Raw genomic sequence first — 21,666 nt, 5'->3', positions numbered from 1 at the left:
GGCTTGCTGTGCAAACAGGTCAAAAGTGAATAGACAGCTGGACGGTGCAACAATACTGAGTTTTGGAATATGGAAGACTTCCAGATTTGCTTTTCAGAGTATTTTTATTAGTTGTAATATTAGTGGTAATAAAGGGGAATGTTTACTTAACAGTTAAGAGAAAGTCTAAATTTGCAGCAAACAGTGTGGCTTCATATCTTATTTTTCAGTGATTTTATATTGAAGTAAATATTTCAGCTTTACTTGTGCAAATATACATGTAAAGAATGCTGCAATAACACGTCTCAACATATAACTAATGTTTCCAGGGTTTACTACCTATTGGAAAAAGCCATTTTTACTCCTCATGAGTTGATGGTGTGCATATGGTTCATGTAGGATTGGGTGATATGCTATGCTTATACTGTCAAATAACATAAATTTGTCTAAATCATCAGAGATTTTAACATATTGTTTATTCTGAGGTAGCAATCCCTTTTATTATGTCTGGTTGTATTAGTCCATTGTAGGCAATTACTGCTTTATGTAACATGGATATATTTTTGCATCAATGTGATGACGTACTTTTATTTGCAGGTATTTAATTTGCTTGATTAGCTAAAATAACAAACAAACAAAACCACACAAACACACACATGCACATTTCCATCTGGCTATTTTAGTTTCACAGCTGATTTTTCAACAAAATGTCCTGGATTATTTTATACTGTATATCTATATTGTGATGCAAAATTACATATAGAATTATCCATTTAGCCCACTCCTGGGCTGATGGGTTAGAAAACTTAGTCAAGGCAAAAATGATTATTTAGAGATTTATTAGAACCAATGTGCATGTACCTCACCCCCCCCCCCCCCCCCCCAAAAAAAATGCCTGCTGCTACACTTTCAAAATGTTTTGTGGTGTTCAATGATGAAATTGACAAGCTAACAATGGCTGAGAAAAATATTTTGAAGCATACCATATCATACAAATGAGGCATGAGATTTATATTTAATCATGTAGGTGATTCAGATGTCAATAAGTCCCTAAAATTACTGTGCTTAAAATATTTTCAGTTTAGCTCAAATTCTTAACTGTAGCCTCAAATGTCAACGGCAACTTGACATTTGAATCTACCGTTAAGAGCTGAGTACAGAAGGTAGACTTTCTATCACAGGAAAGGCCAAGGCATCCAGACACTGGTGCATCACAGTATAAAGATATAACTGTCCAGTGTCTAAACAACAAGTTTAGAGAGATTCCTTTTATGAACTTCATCAAATCTGGGCAAAAAAGAAAAGGCATCCTCTTATTATAACTTTAAGTGGCATGCACTCTGGTACAACATTATGTGACTCTTCTGCTCCCTCTAGTGGATTTCAACTGAAAGATATGCTTCAATAATTGGAAAGTTACCCCTAAACATGCACATTCACAAAAAAGGATAACCTAAACTGAAAATATTTCATAGTCAAAATTACTTCAACTGGTCAGATGTACATCAATGCTTTATAAGACACAAAGCCAGTTTGAGAGAAAAAGAGGGAAGAGATGAAGTAATTCACCATGCTTTATCAAAGAACAGATACAGGTCTCCAGAGCGAAAAAAAAAAAAAAAAAAACAACAAAAAACACAACTGTAACAGTGCCTAAGATTATTTCTACAAGTACACAGGACGTACTGTATATAAAAATATCACTCTGAATGCATAGGTTAAGTCAAACTGTATTCTGCTTTTTCTAGAACAATAAGCAATCCCACAAATACAATGTTAGTCATCTCTTTTCCACAGAATCAACGAGGATCCTGTAAAAAATCCATTTCAAACATGCTGCTCTCACTCACCCAGGGCAGAAAACAGCCAGAGGGGTGTTTTCTCCTACATTGTTCCACTCTCTAAACCACGCTTCTGCCTTAAACATGTGGCACAGCTTCACTTAATAAAGCATTTAAACATAGTTGGGAACATAAAATAAGCACTCTCGGTAGTCTTTTCTTCTCACAGCAAACTTTCTTGAAACACATTCTTTACCCCACATTGCACTTGGCTTCAACAATCAGCGCTTTTCATCCCGTTGTTGAACTCTTTTTTTTTTTTTTTTTGACACAAACACAACAGGCCTAGCTGGTTAAAAAAACTATACAAATTAATAAAAATATATCATAAAACATACAAATACAGTAAGAGCTTCAGGTATACATTTGAACAGTAAACAGTTACCACTGGGTAAGAAACTTTTTGATTGTAGCACATGTGTAGTGTCCGTCTACTGCACTGCTTAAATTAAATGAGCCCCAGCATTGAGAATTAAAGGAATATAGTGTTGATGAAAGCAGCATGAACGTTACCATCCGACACAACATGGCTGTGGCTCTTGACCTTAAATAAATTCTTAATATATAAGAACGATACTTTTTTTTTTTTTATTATATAGTGTCAATAGTCATCTTGTCAGTGCAGTCTTAAGTTAAATCAGACAGAGATACCTCTGATTCAGCTACCAAATACAACAAATCTAACTATTAGCACTAGACAGGCATTGACAACCAAACTGATGGCAAAGAAATCAAACCACCATGTAGTTAGATAATCATATCAGGAATGATAATTTGGAATAGTACCGAAGGACCAAGGAAGTACTCAATTTATGTGTCACAAACACAGATGATCATATACTTTTTTTCTCTCCTCTTCACTTGGGGGGGAAAAAAAAATCTAACAAAGCTGCATCTTTTCTGAAGCAGTGATAGTATATTCTGCGGTTTATATCTTTGCTGGCTAGATTAGTTTTTGGTTTTAATTCTAATCACAGTTAAACAGAAGGAAAGGAACCGAAAAGATTCAACTGAAGGCGCAACTGATATGATAAATTAGATGAAAGCCTCGTACACAACCTTTTACTGGGACTCAAGCCTTGCTACTCTAAAGCACAATGCATGGTCTCGCTTTATTAGTAAGAATCGATATAACTAAAATAATAAAAAATAAATACTTCATAGTTGACAGTTTAAGTGTTATGCTGACTGAACTGACAAACACATCCTGTAATTTTGTAGAAAAAAAAAAAAAAAACAAAACATTAGTCCTGCTTCAAGTTGCTGCACATTTATCTTAGAAATTAACTTTTTCCTCTTACAAGAAAAGACAGAAATATTAAAACAAAACTATTTATTCCTTTTTCCACAGTGTACAACTGAGCAATTCAAATATGTAGGTAAACCGTTACACCTACTCAAATGTGTCCATCCTTGTGTGGATATATATATATTAAAGCGTGTTTGTGTGTGTTGTCGGCAAATAAAAGTACTATTAGTCCAAAAATACCTAAATCTCACTTGGAATGAGATTACCTCCACTTTAACAAGTAGGCCAGAAATGGATGCCCTCTGCAGGAAAGACACTAAGGCTTATGCCTACAGCATGTATGAAAGTGTGTACGCCAGCTAGAATATCTGATAACACTCTATAGGTCAGTTTGCTAGAAATATAAGTTGCTGTGTGCAAGTCTGCTGTGCTGCAACTCGTCCTATTCTGTGGACTAATGATGAACTTATCAGTAAGAGTTATGTAAATCCTTCCTGTTGTCCTCTGCTCTCGGTCCTATCAGACAGTTTCTGTCTGAGACCATAGTCCACAGCTAGTATGGGGATGTGTCCATATAAGGCTATTGCAGAAACCCATTCATGTCCAGTCCATAAAGGAAGACAAACCAATGTCCTCCTCTTTTGTCCCACTGGAGCCTTGGCACAAAGTGCAGTGGGAGGAGAGAAAGAGATAGAGAGAGGAGAGAGGGGCCCAAATACGTTCTCACATAATCGAGGACACCATGCATCAGTAATCGCTTAGAACTGGTCGGGTACACTAAAGCAGCAGGAGGGCCAGAGGAGGACAGGAGGAGGACAATAGCTACAGAACTTGAAAAAACAAATCCCGGTTAGGAAATTGGCGAAACACCAAAGCCGAACAAAGCTGTAACAAGGGACCTGGGCAGGCAACTATTTATGGTTGCTTGAGGGTAGCTACAGAAACCCATCATAAGCAGGGAAACCTTGGGCTCTGCGGTAGCTCTAGTAGGTGAGGCGGGAGGCCTTCATGTTGTAGCAGGGTCTGTCTGTTAGGCCCCCCGTCCCCGAGAAAAGGGACAGGCCCTCTGCTTTCTCCAACACAACCTCCAGCTCCTGAAAGTCCTGCAGCCGAGCCACGTCCTTATCCTGGATAGGAAAATGGAAATCATATTGAAATCGACAGATTTGACTACCGATAATCTAATTTTGGTATTATAAAAAGGGTACGAGGCTGAAATGTGCAGTGAAACTAGTGTCGAAACCATTAGTTGATTGATTAGTCAGTCGTGATGGGCAATTTGAACTTTTTTTCTAATATTTTACAGCCTAATTGAAAAAATAATGTTTTCCAGAAATTTTTCAACCCAATCATACACTATACTGTCATTATTTGTCAGAGGCAGTGGGTAATTACACAAATACTGTTTACGAAAGGGGTAGGGGAGGTTTCAGTGGGAAGGTATAATGAGTCACAAACAACCTAATTAGAGAGTTAGGGACGGTGTCACTTTTCATTGTGCATGCATGAGTCAGACAGAGAGGGAGGCAGAGACAGATGGACAGACTGAAGAGAAGATTAGTTTTAAGAGAATAGCTTTGTACGTTTATGACACATGGGACAGGCAGCATTTTCACATCAGGCTAGGAGTGGTTCAGATGCATTCACACGGTGCCGTCCCTCCCCTCAGTGAACAAAAACATCTTTTCCATACTGTATTTCAAGTGTCATCATCTTAAATGGTTGTTATTTTGTCTTATTTTGTGCACACAGCACTGGACAGCAACTAAAAACGTGTGTACGGTATGTCGGCTTTCTCTCTTGTAATGTACCTTTCTCAACATGGTGTTTGGCAGCTTACGGATCTTCTCCACGTGCTCAGCGCTGATGTCTAACTCGCGGCAACACACCCTCAGAAGGGAACGATAGGTGAGCTCCTGACGGTCCAGCTCCACCTCGATGAAGTCGTTCTCCCTTGCGTTGGGGTTCTGGATACGTACCTTCAGTACCAACTCTAGAGAGAATAACCAGAAAAATAGTTCTATATTAACAACAATATTGTGCTTTTTAGGAAGATGATGGACACAGACGGTCGCTGAATTAATCATACCTGTTTCCTGCCTATAAAAGATGCATCTTACATGTACGATGAGAATGTCTTGTCAAAGATAAAGTCTGATAAAGTCGGCACCTCCTTCTTGCACATGCAAAATCCCTGCCCCTCCCCACTCTGGTCGTCTTGTGTTTCACAAACACTACATTGCGTGAGACGTTGGTGTCTCTGCTAGTGAGCCTGTGGCAGCTCAGTCATCACACTAAGAGATAAGGACACACATCCACTAATAACCCCTTCTGGTTTGACAAGCACACAAGAATGTCGTCATGCCTGCGTGCTCTTAACAGTCACTTAACACGTGAGCGCATGACAAAAGAAAGCCTTAACTACAGAGTCTGACAGCAGCTTTACCCCGTTTACACATATGGACTCGAGCGAGCCTGTTTAGTCTGACGCAGTGACTTTCTGGAGTCACTGCTGGTTGCTTTGCAACAATTAAACATGTCCAGTAATTCATTGCTCCCGGCCAAGAAAAAGATCCAGTGCCTAACTCCCCATAGTAACAGAACTTGGCATTTTTACATTCCTGTTTGTTTAAAACAAACAAGACGTAACATTTTAAATAGTAAAATTTAAAAGGTGCTGGTAGGCAGATTTGTTTACCTTTGGACAGAGCCAGTATGGCTGTTTCCCACGCTTCCAGAGGTGATGCTAAATTAAGCTAATAACCTCCTGGCTCTAGCTTCATACTTAACAAACAAATATGAAAGTGGTATTGATCTCCTCATCAAACTCTTGGCAAGAAAGTGACAATCATATTTTCCAAAAATACAGGGGACATATGTGGAACCTTTCTGCTAAAGTTGAATGCAATTTCCCCACATCCTGCTCAGCAACTTTTGAGTGGCCCCAGCTGGTTATTTGAGGTTTAATTCACAATGAATGGTATCCTGTCATGTCTCAGGTGTTTTGAGTCGCTGTGTGTGAACAGAAGGTTAGACATAATAAAACACACAATTTCTCTCTCACCTTGTACATTGACAGGGAAGGTGCTGGTGAAGAAGAAAGGTTGGAAGGCTGGCAAGGATCCGCCAGTCTGTCCGTAGCCCAGCTGCTGTGGGATAGACTGCTGCCTGCTCATAGTCGGGTTAGCGCCGGCCACGGGGGGCTGGACCTGGCTCCCGCTGCAGCTGGCCAAGCTCGGGCTGGGTGAGGCCAATGGGGGCGAGCACATGGTGCCGTTGTGTGCCACTGCGTGCGGGTAGTCTGCATGGTTGACAAGGTGAGGCTCGACTGACAGGTCCATGGGCACTGTGCAGTTAACAACAGTGTGGTTGTGGGATGAGGCCGGGGTAGGTGACACACCGTTTTGCTCAGTCACAGGAATGAATTCGCCAGCCTGGGTTTGGCTGTGAGTGATGGGGTTTGGGGTGAGAGTGGGGCTGTCGGAGACCAGGCTCTGTGATTTCTGAGGCTCATGGGTTGGAGAGAGGGAGGGCGGATCGCTGTGTGTGTCGTCCGCATGCTCTCCTGAACCGTTCTGTGTAAGGTGCTGGGCCAGGATGAGCTCTGACTTGTTATCCAGCTTGGAGTATATGAAGGGCGGGTTAGACAAGTAGTTAGGGATGATTGGCAACTCAGGCTCCTTGACTTCAGGCACTTCCTCCACCTCGACTGTGGTAATAATGTGCAAAAGAAAATAGTCATTTCTCTTAAAAATAAAAAGCTCAAGACAATAATCCTGACAGCTTTTGTCATAAACCTCTATAGATACACTTAACTAACAAGGCTACAACCTGTACATTATATGGTAATCTATCTCATGCACAGTATACGTAACTGATATATCACATCAAAATAATAATGTGAAAGGAACAAGGAAGAGGGGAAGTGAGAAGGGGTGAAGTTTACCTCCCAAGAGTCGTTTGATTTCTGGTTTGGATGTGAGTTGTGAGGCCATCTCATCCTTAGCCGTCAGGATTTCTTTGTCTGCTCCACAACTGAGTAAGTAGGACACTATGTGCTTATGGTTCCTCTTGCACGCCCAGTGCAGGCACGTCCTGGTGAGGTTATAGAGAATGCAGTTGAATGAATCAAAAAAACAAATGCTGATAAAAATGACTTTAAATGTATGAGGTGGACACGACCCAGTCTCTGAAAGTTGGATTTTATGGACTTGCATGGCAATGATTTGTTGCAGTAGATTGCCGTGGCCTGATAACCTGTAATCTCATTTTGTGTTAATTATTACTTCTTACTCTTAAGAAGTGAGGCCTCTTCTGACCGGCAGTAGTCTCTCTTTTATGTATGTAAGGTTCAACCTGTCACCACACAAGTTGCATATTCAATTAGGAGGAAGTTGGAGAGACACACCACATGTTTAGACTTAACGCTTTCATTTAATAATGTTAAAGGACAGGTTCACAATTTTTCAAATTTGTCTTAAAACAACAGTCAGGTGCCCACATGAAAACTAAAAGAGGTTGACAGCCAGTTCTATTAAAAGATCCCCTTTAAATGTGCTTTCAATGTAAGTGATGGAGCCAAAATCAGCCAAAGTCATTTTGTGCAAAAAAAAAAACATTTAAAAGCTTGTATGAGGCTGCAGCCATCTGAGTTAATTATATCAAGTGGATATCTGCCACATTTACAGTCTTTTTAGCATCAAATTCCCTCTTTGTGTTTCCTCAGACAGTGTTTCCCTGTTGAGCTGCGGTGGAAGTATTGTAACAAAAAGAGGGACTTTGGCACTAAAAAGACTGTAATGTTGAAGGATATCTACTTGATTTGACTCATTTAGACGGATGAAGCTTCATGTTAACATCAGATACCCGTTTAAATGTATTTTTTCACAGAAGGAGGCTTGTGGATTTTGGTCCCCCTTACACTGAAGTGCATTATGAAGTGGAGAAATGATTATAGCAAGAAAAACATGTTTCAGTGCTCATTCAGACACCTGACTGTTGTGAAACCGTCCTTTGAGTTACTTTGTATGTTTATTACAATTACCTATCAGCTATCTATGGCAGTGAGAATAAGCATGTCAAGTCAGTTTCACGACTGGAGTAGCCATGTGCCAATTCACATTTACCTTCCTCTACAGCCACAGGTCCTTCTGCTGTTTTATATTTATATATTTTACTATATTTCAAACCATTAGCTAACAGGGGATTTGTTTACCGTTTGGCCAAACAAGATAAAAAAGTGGCAGCTCTGGGTAATGGGATAACACGGAGCAATTTTAATCCCTGTAACATCGCATTTGGCTGCACTGAGCTGTCAATCTCAACAAGTTTTTCAATGTAACCGTGCAGCAAATCGACACACCAGTAAAGCCTATCATTATATGTCATAATACTTACCATCCGTTTATTTCATTTTGTGAATTGACATTTACTCCGCTCTCCACCAATGTCCGCACTTCGTCAATGTCCCCGATGGCAGACGCCTCTCTCAGTCGCTCCTGTAATTCTTTATCCAACGAAGTAGTGGACATTTTGGTGCAGACAACTAGCGCAGCGAGATCATAGGATGTGCAAAAGCCTCTCGGATTAGGTTGTCAATAATAATAGCCAAGCGACTTCCCTACTGACGTCCACTAAAAATAGACCTGCCAGCTAACATTAGCTACCCGGCTAACCTTACCTACTGGCTAACTTAACGAGGTGCTAGCAGAGTCTTTGGTGCCACTGGCAGTAAATCGCTTCGGCTAATGCAACTTCGTGTTGATATTCAGAGTCTTTGGCGTTCATACAGCAGGTTACTGGTTAGTCCTCAGTCGCCATTTATTCCAACAGTCAGTGTATTCATTCAGTCTCTCAGAGCTCCGTCAGAGGGCTGCCAGAGTCACCACCGCCTCATCGGGGGGCAGCTTTAGATGTAACAACAGTGAGCACAAAATGTTAGTTCCCCCCTGAAAACTGTCAATTATCTCACACGTTTTTGCCACTTCACCATAAAATCATGAGCCATTATCCAGCCCCCAGTTAGTCATTAAAGGACGGGCTCATAATTTTTCAAATCTTCCTTTAAACAACAGTCAGGTACCCAAATGAACACTTAAACAGATTTTCTTGCTATAATCATTCCTCCTGTTCATACTGACCATTAGAAGATCTCTTCACAATGCACTTACAATGTAAGTGATGGGGGCCAAAATCCACAAGCCTCCTTCTGTGCAAAAATGTGTTTAAAAGTTAATCTGAAGCCTATATGAAACTTCCAAATTAGTCAAATAAAGTACATATCTTTCAATGTTACAGCTGTTACAAGCCAAAACTAAAGTCCCTCTTTTTGTTACTGTACTTCCACCGCAGCTTGCATTAAAAGCACACTTGAAGGGGATCTTTTAATAGCCAGTATGAACAGGAGGAATGATTACAGTGAGGAAAACCTCTTTCAGAGTTTATGTGGACACCTGACTGAAAAGAGACTTGAAAAATTTGTGAATCTGTCCTTTCAATAAATATCTCTGAGTTGCTGGGCTGTCAGTCACCAACCGGTGGTATTATTTCCACTTTGAGCCATAAATGGTGGTTAGATGCTTCCAGTCCGCAGCAAATGGTTTTATATTGCTGAGTGTTGTACATTGTAAATAAACAAACTACCACTTTGGTGAATACTTTCAAAATACAGAAACAAAACCAAAACAACTAACAGAAATTGTCATGAAATAATCATAAGTCTCCCATCTGCAGTGGTGGAAAGTAATGAAGTACATTTACTCAAGTACTGTACTTAAGTACAGTTTTGGGGTACTTGTACTTTACTTGAGTATTCCCATTTGATTCTACTTTATACTTCCACTCCACTACATTTCAGAGGAAACTATTGAACTTTCTACTACACTACATTTATTTGACAGCTTTAGTTACTTTTGATGAAGATGATGAAGATGATTTGGCACAATGGATAATATAACAAGCTTTTAAAATACAACACATTGTTAAAGATGAAACCAGTGGTTTCCAACCTTTTTGGCATTTGACGTCTTACAAAAAGCAGTGTGTAGTCGGGGTCACATTTCAGATGTCTATGAGTTGTTAACAGCTCCACCAAATAATTATTTTTCCCTCTAAACTTCTCACATGGTTTCATTTCAAGAAATGTTCAAATGATTCAATATTTAACCAAAAATCAAAGATTAGAGAAAAAGTCCAAAAACTGGAAACCAATTTGTGTATCAGAATCTTGTTTTGTTTTTTTTTTTTCTTTCCTCTCCCATTTATCACCTCATGACCCTCAGATTTATCTGGTGACCCTTTGGAGGGGCCCGACCCCTAGGTTGGGAACCACTGAACCGATGATATTGAACTCATGTCTGAGTCTAAATGTAAACAAGGCAAAGGGTATGTTTTCTCTAAAACCATGGTACAACCTCCTAACGCTGATATTCTCATCAAAGGTGAAAGGATTGACATAGTCACTGATTTTAAATATCTTGGTGTGAGATTGGATCCAAATTTGAACTTTAAGAAACATGTTAAAAGTTAAACATTTAAAACCATAAAGTACAACTTAGCAAATTTTAGACATATTAGAAACTGTCTCTCTTTGGGTGCAGCCAAGATATTTATGCATGCTATGATTTTTTCCCATATGTCTTATTGCATCACATGTTGGGGGCAGGCTGGAGAAACAGCCATAAGACCTCTTGAGTCCTTATACAAACAAACTCTAAAAACTCTGGACAAAAAGTCAATGCATTTCCATTACTGTAGGGTAATGGAGAAATACAATTTACTGAGCTTTGAGAATTTTAGATTAGTTTAAAATTTGTGACTTTTTTTTATAAAATTTTAAATGGTTTGGCCCCTCCTCTGCTATGTGACTTTGTTTACACTTGCTCACTAAGTTCTATTAGATCCTCCAGAATATACAAGATACCATACCATTTTGTCACGCAGCATTTGGGCAGTCAGCTTTCTCTGTGAAAGCCACAACTCAGTCTAATGCCGTACCTGATGATATGAAGAGCTGCAGTTCCATCAGTACGTTCAAAAGCTGCTGCAAAAAAGTACTCAGCTCTGTAACCACTGACTCTACATTTTATTTCATGGTCTTCTCATGAACACAAATAGCTATAATATATAAAATAGCTATAAGCTAACTCTAGTAAAGTACATCAAATGGTAACATTTATGTTTAACACTGTACATGATCCCAATAAATAAATAAGACAGGTAAACTAACCAACTGTATATGAAGTAGATCAAACTAGCCCCACCTCCAGCAGCTACAACAGTAACATGCTGCTTACACACTGATGCTTCAGTATGAATAATCTAATGATGTCATATATAATAATACATCAGTCATAGGGACCAAACCACTACTTTTACGGCAATACTTTAACTACATTTTGTTGCTAACACTTATGTACTTTTACTTCAGTAGGATTTTTCATGCAGGACTTGTAATTGAGTATTTTTACATTGCTGTATTAGAGCTTTTACTTAAATAAAGGATCTGAGTACTTTTTCCACCATTGTGGAAATGACAATGACCATAATAATAGAGAAGTCTTTTCTAAGATGGTAAATGAACTATAAAAGTATTCACCAGAAGTGATACTTTGCTGACATATCAGCATTTATTCTAGTTTTATTAAATATAATATGTTGCAGTTGCACACAGTGGCCACTAGATGGCAGTAAAAACTCGTGATTCTGCATTGATGCTTGAAATCCGTAACGTAGCTAATTAACTCAAATACGATGCATTGTCGGTTTAATTGGTATCGCTGCCAAAAGTAGTGGTTAACGTCGGCTGCTAATTGTGGCTGCCCACATACGGCCATGTTTGTCGTTAAGACAGACACAGTACCACTGTCGCAAATTGAACAATCAAAACGTTAGCATAGTTTGGCAACATGTCTGATTTTTGAGTCATTTTTGAGTATTTTTTATGATGTGGTGATGAATGGTGGGTAAGTCAAGTCCTGACCGGATGTATTAATATTTCCAATTATGCGTGTTTTTATTAGTTATGAGGGAAATGAGGCTTTTCTGAGGCACTGCATCAATATGAAACAATTGTATTATACAGTCGACATCTGCTGGGAAACTATTGGTATTACACTTGTATGGCTGAAATAAATCTGAGACTGAGATGAAACAGTTTAAGTGGTCTCACGGCTTTCATTATTATTTTGTTCAGTACAGTCTATTATTAAAACGGATCAGTTTTAAACAGCCTCTGTTTTTAGATATTGTGACAGATTGAGAAGCACACTGCGTATCTTTTTTCGTCTCTTTATTTACAGAGAGCATCACAACATGTATAACAGCACTTAGGCATAAAATGAAACGAAGATAACATAATGACTTCACTTTCAATTAAAAATAACTTAACAGATAAGGTAGGCAATAAAATCAGATTTCTTTACAAAAAATTATTGGATCATATTCATCATATGTGCACGTTTCTTTTAGTTTATAAATTGGATAGACTCGTTTTCTACATTCAGTCATGAAAAGTTCAAATGATGGGCGAGAACTGGGATTCATGGATGTGAAATCCCCCCCCCCCCCCCCCCCCCAGAATCCATACTGACATTCATAAAATAGATGTTTAGGCTAGTTGTTTCTTTTTCATTTTTTCAAATACACATATTTCCCCCCGTGAATAATTTTCTTTTTGCAGAAGAATTCGTTTCTTACATATTCATTAGTACATTTAACAAAGAAGGTAGGCTCCAATTCCAGCACAGAAACCAAAATCAGCGCCACACCTCTGCCATGAGTGTGACGTAACGAGGCCTGGTTTGAGGTGGTCACGTGAATTTTGGCGTGGTGAAGCGAGGCATCGAAACATCTTGCCCCGATACTTTTCTTTGAATGGTCGATAAAGTGTCGAGTAGTTTGGTTCGAGCGCAGCATCGCTAGTTTTTATACAACAGTACACACAGCATGTGCGGTTAATATGTAACTCCACGCTGCTGTCAACGGTTGTCAAGCGTGTATTTCCGGGTCAGGGGTTACGGGTGCTGCTGGTTGTAGTTGAACCGTGAACCGCCGTGAACGGGCGGTTGTTACAGCATCTGCCATTTTGATTAAAGCTACTTTGAGCGCAGTAGATGGTGTGAACTGGCTCTCCGGGACATATCGTAGTACTTTATATCAAGGCTACTGTTTTTGGGCCAAAATGCTCTCCGCAGCCCAGCTACTCGATGAGTTAATGGGCCGAGATAGAAATTTGGCCCCTGACGAGAAGCGATGCAACGTACGATGGGACGACGAGAGCGTAAGTTAGCATCCTAGATAACGTTAGCCTAGCTAGTTTCATAAGCTAATACAGCTAAATTGCTTATAACATTTGGAAGAAGTGTGCTAAATGTAGCCGTCAATCATTAGTTAATATTTTAACGGTGGTAGCTTATCGGTTAACATAGTTACAACAAGCTAATAACGTAAGCTGGGACCTTGTTAACTTGCACGCTTATCCATGTTAGCATTATTAGCAGCAGTGCATGTGAAGGCTACCGTTATAATGAAGCTCGTGACGTTATGGTTTAATGTTTAATGTAAACGTTGTTTTATTGCTCTGCTTTGGTTTCTGGATCTAATATTAACTTTTAAATTGGAGTTTGTTAGACATCGAAGGACGCATTAGTGTTAAATTCATTGTGGGACCGTTTGTACGATCTGCAAGGCTCATTTGTTCCCATTAATGTTAAATGTTGTTACGTTATACGATAAATAAATTGTGAATTCAGTCTGAATGATAACAAAATCTCTTCTCTTCTATAAGGTCTGTCGATACTATCTGTGTGGCTTCTGTCCAGCGGAGCTATTCACTAACACTCGCTCCGACTTGGGTAAGCCTTGTAGATGTGCATGAATATGCTTTAATACAGTTGTTCTGTTATATTCGAAAATTAAATAACATTACAATTCTTTCCCAGGCCCTTGTGAGAAGATCCATGATGAAAATCTTAGGAAAACGTAAGTTTTCGTTTCTGTGTTTCTTAAGATTTTCACGTAATAGCTTCGTTCTATCCCGTTTTGTCAAGGAATTAGCATTGTTTCATGAACGATTTGTTCAAAATAATAAAACTGAACTGAAACTCACTCACTTCCTGAAACGATCTGTTCATTTCTGTTCAGTTAAAAATCACAATCTGTTCAGTAAAGCTCAGTAAGTTGCAAGCAAACACTCAGTCAGTTGCAGTGATACACTCAGTTACTGAGTGAGTGATTCAAGTCATTCAATCACATTTGTATAATCTGTGTTTCAGTTTAAGCACTGAACAATTCAGTGAACAAATCTTTTTAATGAACTGATTTTTAATGATAATGATAAAGAACTTCTTTGCCCATCACTACTAGGTATGAGAAAAGCTCTCGGTTCATGAAGGAGGGCTATGAGCGAGACTTCCTGCGTTATCTACAGTCGCTCCTGGCAGAGGTGGAACGGCGGATTCGTAGGGGGCACGCCCGGCTTGCTCTATCCCAGGCTCAGCAGAATGCAGGGGTATGTGCTTCATCGTTCTGAAACCTTTTCTAATCACTTCTATTGCACATCTTTGAGTGCAATAAAAATCATGTCCCCTTAACACACACGCTATATTAAGAAAATAACATAATGTGTGTGTATCTATCTAAGATATGTTGTGTTTATTTCTGCAGGGTCCTGGTCCATCAGGAAAGAATGAGGAGAAGGTTCAGGTCCTAACAGAGAAGATCGAAGATCTTGTTGTACAGGTTTGTAACAAATAAGTTGCATTGAGTTTTTATAATTGATTAGTGTATATCAGTCTTGGTAATTTGGAACATACTGGAACAAGGACTCACACAACTTGAACATGTGTTACATATCACCTTTGCTAGGTCGATCACAGCTGTAATTACCAACATGAACAAAATCTCTTACCTTTTTAAATTACATTATATGAAAGGAGCTCAGTATTTCCCATATAATTGTACAGGCCTGGCGGGCCACCACACCAATGAGAGCCCCTGCCAGACCAAAAAAATCTTTTATTAAATGCCAAAAATGACACCAAATATCCATTCATTCAGAAATTAATAGCATTTGGCAGCCTCTGTGCAGCACTGTCCCGAAACATGAGTCAATCTCTGTGTCATAGCCTGGGAAACTGTTGGTCATGTAGCTCCTTCAGTGAATAGGGTACTGCGTAATGTGCGTGCATAGTGAGTGTGTGGTTGAGTGAGTGGAGAGAGTGAGCAGCAAAAAACTGATGAATGTGAGCGGAGCAGAGGAAGAGGTTAGCATTAAATGTGCAGTACGGGCTACGGTGTGTCAGTTAATAAATGCTGCAGCTTCTCTAGACAAAGAAAAATCATTTCTGTTGTTCACCCAACTACTAGAAAAGTGAAAGAGATTAGCTCTGAAGTCAGCAACATCAGGTTAGACTAACCTGACCACACAATGCTGATTAAGCCTATCATGGCAGATAAATCTCTCTGTATTTCACAGTATACAGAGTTTTTAAATCTCATGTTGGGAGAGACATTCCCACACTGGCTGTTTGAATGCACACCCAGAGACTTCCGCTCGCCACGCCGGCTAACTTCCAGTTAGCCCTCTGCTGACTTGAATGGGAAAACTTAGGGGAAACCCTGGAGCATTGTGATTAAACGGCTGATTGAAGTTGTTTCTGTTTTGCTTTCACTTAGATTGAGGAGCTTGGGTCTGAGGGCCGAGTGGAGGAGGCCCAGGGAATGATGAAGCTGGTGGAGCAGCTGAAGGAGGAGAGGGAGCTGCTCAGCTCCACCCCCTCGGTGAGTCAACTAACTCCAGGCTTATCAGCCTACAGATGCCACTCAGGATAGTAGGCGCTGCTCATGTAAGGCTATCTGTTGAGATGTTTCATTCTGTTGCAGTTTATAAAAGTAAAACTAAACGTTAACTGAAAATTATTCTCAGTCCCACTAACATTCATCATGGCTTGCTAAAAGTTATTCTTCACTAGAGCAGCAACAAGCATCCTGATTATAATTTCATAATACGAAAATGCCCTTCAAGCAAAGTCTGTGTAAATTGAATCATATTCCTGATTGCATACTTTCCTTATGATGTGTTTTTTTTTTTTGTTTTAATTAATTTCTTTTTTTTATCCAGACAATCGAGAGCTTTGCAGCCCAGGAGAAACAGATGGAGGTGTGTGAGGTGTGTGGAGCCTTCCTCATCGTGGGTGATGCACAGTCCAGAGTGGATGACCACTTGATGGGCAAGCAGCACATGGGCTACGCCAAGATCAAATCCACCGTAGAGGAGCTCAAGGTAACAGGATCACATGTCACAATGAATATGTAGATGATGATGTTATGTTATGATGCAATGATAGTCACTGGATCCACTTTACACCAGAATAGGATATAGAAAAACAAGCTTGTTTTAATAATTGCCGAATTGTGGTACATTTTTGTGCTTCCCTTTTAAAAATATGAAACCTAAGTGCTGTTAGTTGATATGCACTCAGAAAAACAAATACCTAAAAATATATGTCAAATAGACTACTCATATTTTATTACAACAGTGCTACTTTGTACAGAACATTGATGATGTTGCAAGAGCTCCCTACTTTCTAACAAAGTGAATCATCTTCCATCTGGTTAATGTTAAATATTGGCTGTGGTTTAAGATCTGCTGATCAACTTTAATATGCTATAACTATAATTGCTTGTTTACTTTCAGGAGAAACTACGTCGCCGCTCAGAGGACCCCCAAGGTGAAAACCCAGCGCTCAAGAGGGACAGAGAAGACCGCGAGCGTGAGAGGGAGGAAAGGGAGAAAAAACGCAAAGAGGAGGAAGAGAAGGAGAAGGAGCGGGAGAAAGAACGGGAGAAGGAGAGGGAACGCGAGAGAGAGCGGGAGCGTGAGAGGGAGAGAGACAGAGACAGAGAACGGGACAGAGACAGAGACAGAGACAGAGATAGAGATAGAGACAGGGAGAGGGACCGGGACAGGGACCGGGACAGGAGGGCACGGCGAAGCCACTCGAACAGCCGCCACTCCAGTCGAGCATCAGACAGGAAAAGGAGCCGGTCCCGTGATCGCCGGAGGTCCAGGAGCAGAGACAAGGAGAGGGAGAGGGAGCGCAAACGCAGCAGGTATGCTTCTGTTATTTGCATGAAATCCACATTCACAACAACACATCACAACAGTTAACATCACATTTTTGACTGTAAAGTGTTTTTTGTTCACCGCCTGCACACTCAGCTTGTCTAAACAACAACAAATGGCCTGTCATTACTTTGCCATTCTTACATCACAGGCCAGTTGGCCAGTGACCCCCCCCCCCCCCCCCCCTATTCTTTTTGGACAAAGCCAGTTTGAAATGCATGTGTTGATTGGGATGTGTTAAATTTGGAACCCGCTTGTTCATACAACAAACATTTAAATTACTGGGTACATCTAGCTCGCTGCTGACAGTACCAATTAACATGATGAATGCTATCAAAACTTCACTTCACTGCCCTAATAGAAACATTTCTCCTTTTTTATTTGACATCTTAAATACCAGGTCTCCACTAGTGAGCAGCGCGGGGATAAAATATTTCTCGAAACTTAAAAGTTGTTGAACACAAAACATGCCACAGAAACAAACGTGTGCAACTCATGAATATACGTCACTCTGCGCGTGTGTGTGTGTGTTTTTAATGTCTTGTTATTGGTTTCCTTAATAACTTATTCTCCTCCCTCTCTCTCTGTAGGAGCCGTGACCGAGACCGGGAGAGGAGACGCAGCCGGGAGCGCTCTGACAGAAAGCGTCGCTCCCGCAGTCGTGATAGGAGGAGGTCGCGCAGCTCAGAGCGCAAATCTCACCGCCACCGTAGCCGCAGCAAGGACAGGGAGAAGGACAGAGATAAGGAGAGAGACAGGGACAGAGAGCGGTCATCGAAAGACAAAGGTGAAAATTTAGAAATGGGTTTTATTTGTACTGCATGTAAAAACAACTCTTGGTTTGACCATTAGATGATGTTTTTGTCTCTGTGTCTTTATGTCTAATAGTTCATTTCTGATATAGAGGATACTGTTGCTTTTCTTTTGATCTGTGTATATATAATGTTTTCCTAGACCGTAAGGCGACAGAGGAGAGGAGCAGCTCCAAGAAAGACAAGCACGCCGACGGCGATGCAGCTGCCATCAAGGCTTCATCAGAAGCGGAACCGATGGAGACAGAGGCTGCTGCCTCTGCCTCCTCCCCTCTGCTTAACGGCCAGCAAGAGCTCCTCCATTCTGAAGGTGACACTCAGTCCAATTAAAACTGATCTGATAGGACCTCAGATCAGGCTCAGGTAAGTGCGTCCTCCTCCTCACTCCCCCCTGGCTCTCAACCCAACCCACCACCCTCCCACAACCCCTTCCCCCCCCTCTCCCATCTCCCCTACCCACCCTCTCACCCTGCCTCTCCCACCCTGTTTACGTTCAGTTCAATGCCTATGATTTTTGTCTTATGTACTATATGCATATATCTTTATCCTGTTTTCGAATAGTGCATCATAAGTATGCACTGAAGATGAAGGACTAGGCCCGATGAATGAGAAGAAGGTAGAAAACATTCACACAAAGCCAAGAGGGAAAGGCCAGTGTAGCCCTGAGCAAACATGCCCGGAGGTACCCCTCGTTTTGTATCGGTTTTTGATCCTTATAGATGTTTATTTGTCTTTGTGGACAAAATGGCAGAAAAACAATTAACCAATACAATCAATTTTCCTGCCTGTATTTACCTGTTTTTATTTTGTTTTTTTTGTTTTGTTTTTTTTTTACTTGGCAGTAGGAAGATGTAATAACTTTGATTTGTTGAGATATACTCTCCACATAGGAAGAAAATTCCACCATTGTGTGTCTACATGTATATATATTTAAGGGATTTTTTCCTCCTCATATGTAAACACACAGACATACTTCGTCAAAGGTGTATGTGAAAAACAAGCCATTTATTTTTTCCGTAATCATAACTCAAATGCCATGGATTTGTTGTCCAGCTTACTGTGCCTGATAATGCCATGCAGTGTGTGTTTGGGGGGTGTCATAGCACCGGGGGGTCCTAACGTAACTAACTAACTGGAGGGTAGGGTTTATCGAATGAATTGCAGCTGACTTCCATACCTCACACAGCGTTGGTGTTGTGAGCGAGACCACATGAGAAAAGGGCAAATTAAAAATCATGGATACTCTCTGACTGTCAAACTGTGCAGGTACTCACCCCAGGTACTCCTTTCTCTACCCACATCCATTTCTGAATGCTGTTGCCTGTCAGAAAAGAAATTTCTGTACTTCTCCAGAACATGAAACTTAAAAGCTTGATTGTGTATATTTTGTTACTGTGTTTCTCTGTTGCTCTTTAGTAGCTTTCAGATATGTTTGGGGGATAAACTAATTTGATAGAAATGTTTGGGAGACACATTTTTTTTTTAAAATGCTGAGATGCACAGACAACCTGCTTGATATACCCATGCCAACAGTTGAAATTTTAACTCCTGTGTGTTCACTTTCACGTTGGCAAAGGGAATATCTAACAGGTTTGTCACTATTTTTTAAGCAGATTTAAGGTAGTGACCAGACTTTGTGGATTTTCTTCTGGCTCACCCCAAGTTATTAAAGTAATACAGTTAAAAATATACTGAAAAGTATTAATAAAATATCAGGATATTCAGCCAAACACAGGATTTCAAATGTCCATTGTGCGGGTAAATGGATAATATTTGTGCATTATTAGCTGTGTCTCTGTTTATCATCTACACTTTCCTCTGTGACTAAATTGAGGGACATATGTAACTAATAGTCTTCATGTAGATAATATTCGTTGCTCCAGTAGCAGCAGTGGTTGCTTCAAGCACTTGTTGTGGGACCTTTGCTAACATCGCACTCTGTGGACATTTTTGCTTAACAGGGGAAGCTGGGATAACTGTCGGAGGAAGAATCGGAAGAGCGCACCCATCCTTACCCTGAACCTGACACTTCGCTGCTTAAAAACAAGGTGAACCACAAATGTGTAGTGGCTTATTTAAAAACATGAACATACATGTGTAAATGAGGAGAGAGGAAAAAAAAAAAACATTGATTTTCATGTTTCTGTCTATCTTTGGATGAGGGTAGTTGTGGTTCATCTGATGTATTTCTTGGTCTAGATGTCTGCCAGACATCACTTTAAATACCAAACTTAGAGGAGAAGTTCATTATGGGTTTTTGTTTTCTTATTTTGAGAATCTTTACACATCCTCGTTTCTTGGCATTTAGTGAAAATGAAATAAAAAAACAGTGCTTGTGGTTTGTTTTGGTTTGTCAGGTTCCACTTCACTTCCTGACGGTTTTTTAAGAAGTCAGTTGAAAGCGTCTGTACAATGTTAGTCCCGTGACAGGGCGTGTCTCTTTTCTCCTCCACTTTAGAGCTCACATTGATTGCTCTTGTCCCCTTACTGTAAAATATACTGATTAATTTTGATCAAAAGATTTTGAAGACTGAAGATTTGTTTAATTTTGCTCTGCTTTAAATGTCCATGTGGTCTTGATGAATAAAAAGTAAAAATGTTTGAATGTTGTCTTTTCTGTTCTCCATCATGTTGACTACCAAAATAAGTCTGTATATTCAGTTGAAGCAAATGCAGGTGAGTGTAGTTGGTTTAACTGATAATTATTAGTGTTAAAGTTGGAAATAATTTTTATTCAATATATTTGTATTTTCCGTGCACTTAAAGAGTACAATAACATTGTTCTCCATTATTCTTATAATTAATGAAGCATGACATCTCATCATATAGTGTTGATGTATGATGACAGTCATGTTTTGTTGAAGGACTATGGAAGTGGTGCCATCCAGCTTTTAAATGTGCATTGCAAAGTATTCTCAGCCTTTTGCAGACATATTGTGCAAACTCTAAATTGTAAACTTAAAAACTGCACCAAGTCTGACTGCAAGAGCCTCCCCTGTATCATTCTAACCAAAAAAAATTGCCCCTCCAGCCAACCTCTTCTTCTAATTGAGTAAGAACACACTGTAACGTTATCCTGCTACTGCCAACCTAGCAAACAAGACATGGGTGCAAATGGTGAAATGTACTCTGGCTGACAGCCACCTGGCTTGCACACTTAATTTTCATTAATCAGCAAAGATAAAAGCTTTTTGCTCATTAATGCAAGACATTGTGACTTGAGTATGTTGTCTTGCTGGAAAAAGTCAAAGGAATACCACTGAATTATACTTAGGTTTCAAATAAACTGAGCTAGTGGCTGTTGGCCTATAAGATCTGTAGAACTTATATGTTACTACCACATTTATTACCAAACAGCTTGTGATACTAGACTGTCACTTTAAGGCACACTCAATGTTACATTCAGCTCTTAATCCTCTTGAAATCATTTCCCTTGTTCTCATCTATACAATATGTCTTTTACACAATTCCCTTATAGCAGGCCTGATATTTTTGGCCTTCGCACTGACCTTTACAAACCAGGTGCCTGTGTAGGAAGCACCAGGGTTTTTTGTTCATTGTTTGAGTGTAATTAATAACTAGTGGACACCCCTGTCAATGTACAGCTGGGATTTACCAACCACATCCTGCAGATTCACCAAATCTGAAATTAAGCCTAAA

General features: G+C 39.9%; 2 protein-coding genes across 4 annotated transcripts; one reads left to right on the top strand and one right to left on the bottom strand.

Annotated features, from left to right (window-relative positions):
- Positions 1-1,535: 1,535 nt before the first annotated feature.
- On the bottom strand, positions 1,536-8,988 carry ankrd40 (ankyrin repeat domain 40). Its single transcript, XM_044330762.1, has 5 exons — positions 8,467-8,988; positions 7,016-7,164; positions 6,134-6,778; positions 4,881-5,062; positions 1,536-4,196 (listed from the first exon to the last, which is right to left on the bottom strand). The coding sequence occupies exons 1-5, from the start codon at positions 8,598-8,600 to the stop codon at positions 4,053-4,055; spliced, it is 1,254 nt and encodes a 417-aa protein (XP_044186697.1). The 5' UTR covers positions 8,601-8,988; the 3' UTR covers positions 1,536-4,052.
- A 3,891-nt stretch (positions 8,989-12,879) lies between these two features.
- On the top strand, positions 12,880-20,607 carry luc7l3 (LUC7-like 3 pre-mRNA splicing factor). Of its 3 annotated transcripts, XR_006398403.1 has the most exons (12): positions 12,880-13,348; positions 13,856-13,922; positions 14,010-14,049; positions 14,434-14,578; positions 14,734-14,808; positions 15,745-15,849; positions 16,190-16,351; positions 16,766-17,181; positions 17,785-17,981; positions 18,149-18,369; positions 18,568-18,688; positions 19,968-20,607. XR_006398403.1 is itself a non-coding variant. In XM_044330758.1 (11 exons), exons 1-10 carry the CDS (start codon positions 13,250-13,252, stop codon positions 18,334-18,336), a joined length of 1,494 nt encoding a protein of 497 aa, XP_044186693.1. In that variant the 5' UTR covers positions 12,880-13,249; the 3' UTR covers positions 18,337-18,369; positions 18,568-20,607. The 3 variants fall into 3 exon arrangements, 2 of the variants coding, with proteins under 2 accessions (XP_044186693.1, XP_044186694.1); XM_044330758.1 differs by having other exon boundaries at positions 18,568-20,607; XM_044330759.1 differs by lacking the exon at positions 18,568-18,688 and having other exon boundaries at positions 12,881-13,348.
- Positions 20,608-21,666: the final 1,059 nt, after the last annotated feature.

This window comes from Thunnus albacares, chromosome 17, assembly GCF_914725855.1.
Source record: "Thunnus albacares chromosome 17, fThuAlb1.1, whole genome shotgun sequence".
Classification (NCBI taxonomy): Eukaryota; Metazoa; Chordata; class Actinopteri; order Scombriformes; family Scombridae; genus Thunnus; species Thunnus albacares.
Note: the sequence above shows the minus strand (reverse complement) of the source record. Positions and strands in the feature narration are given on the sequence as shown.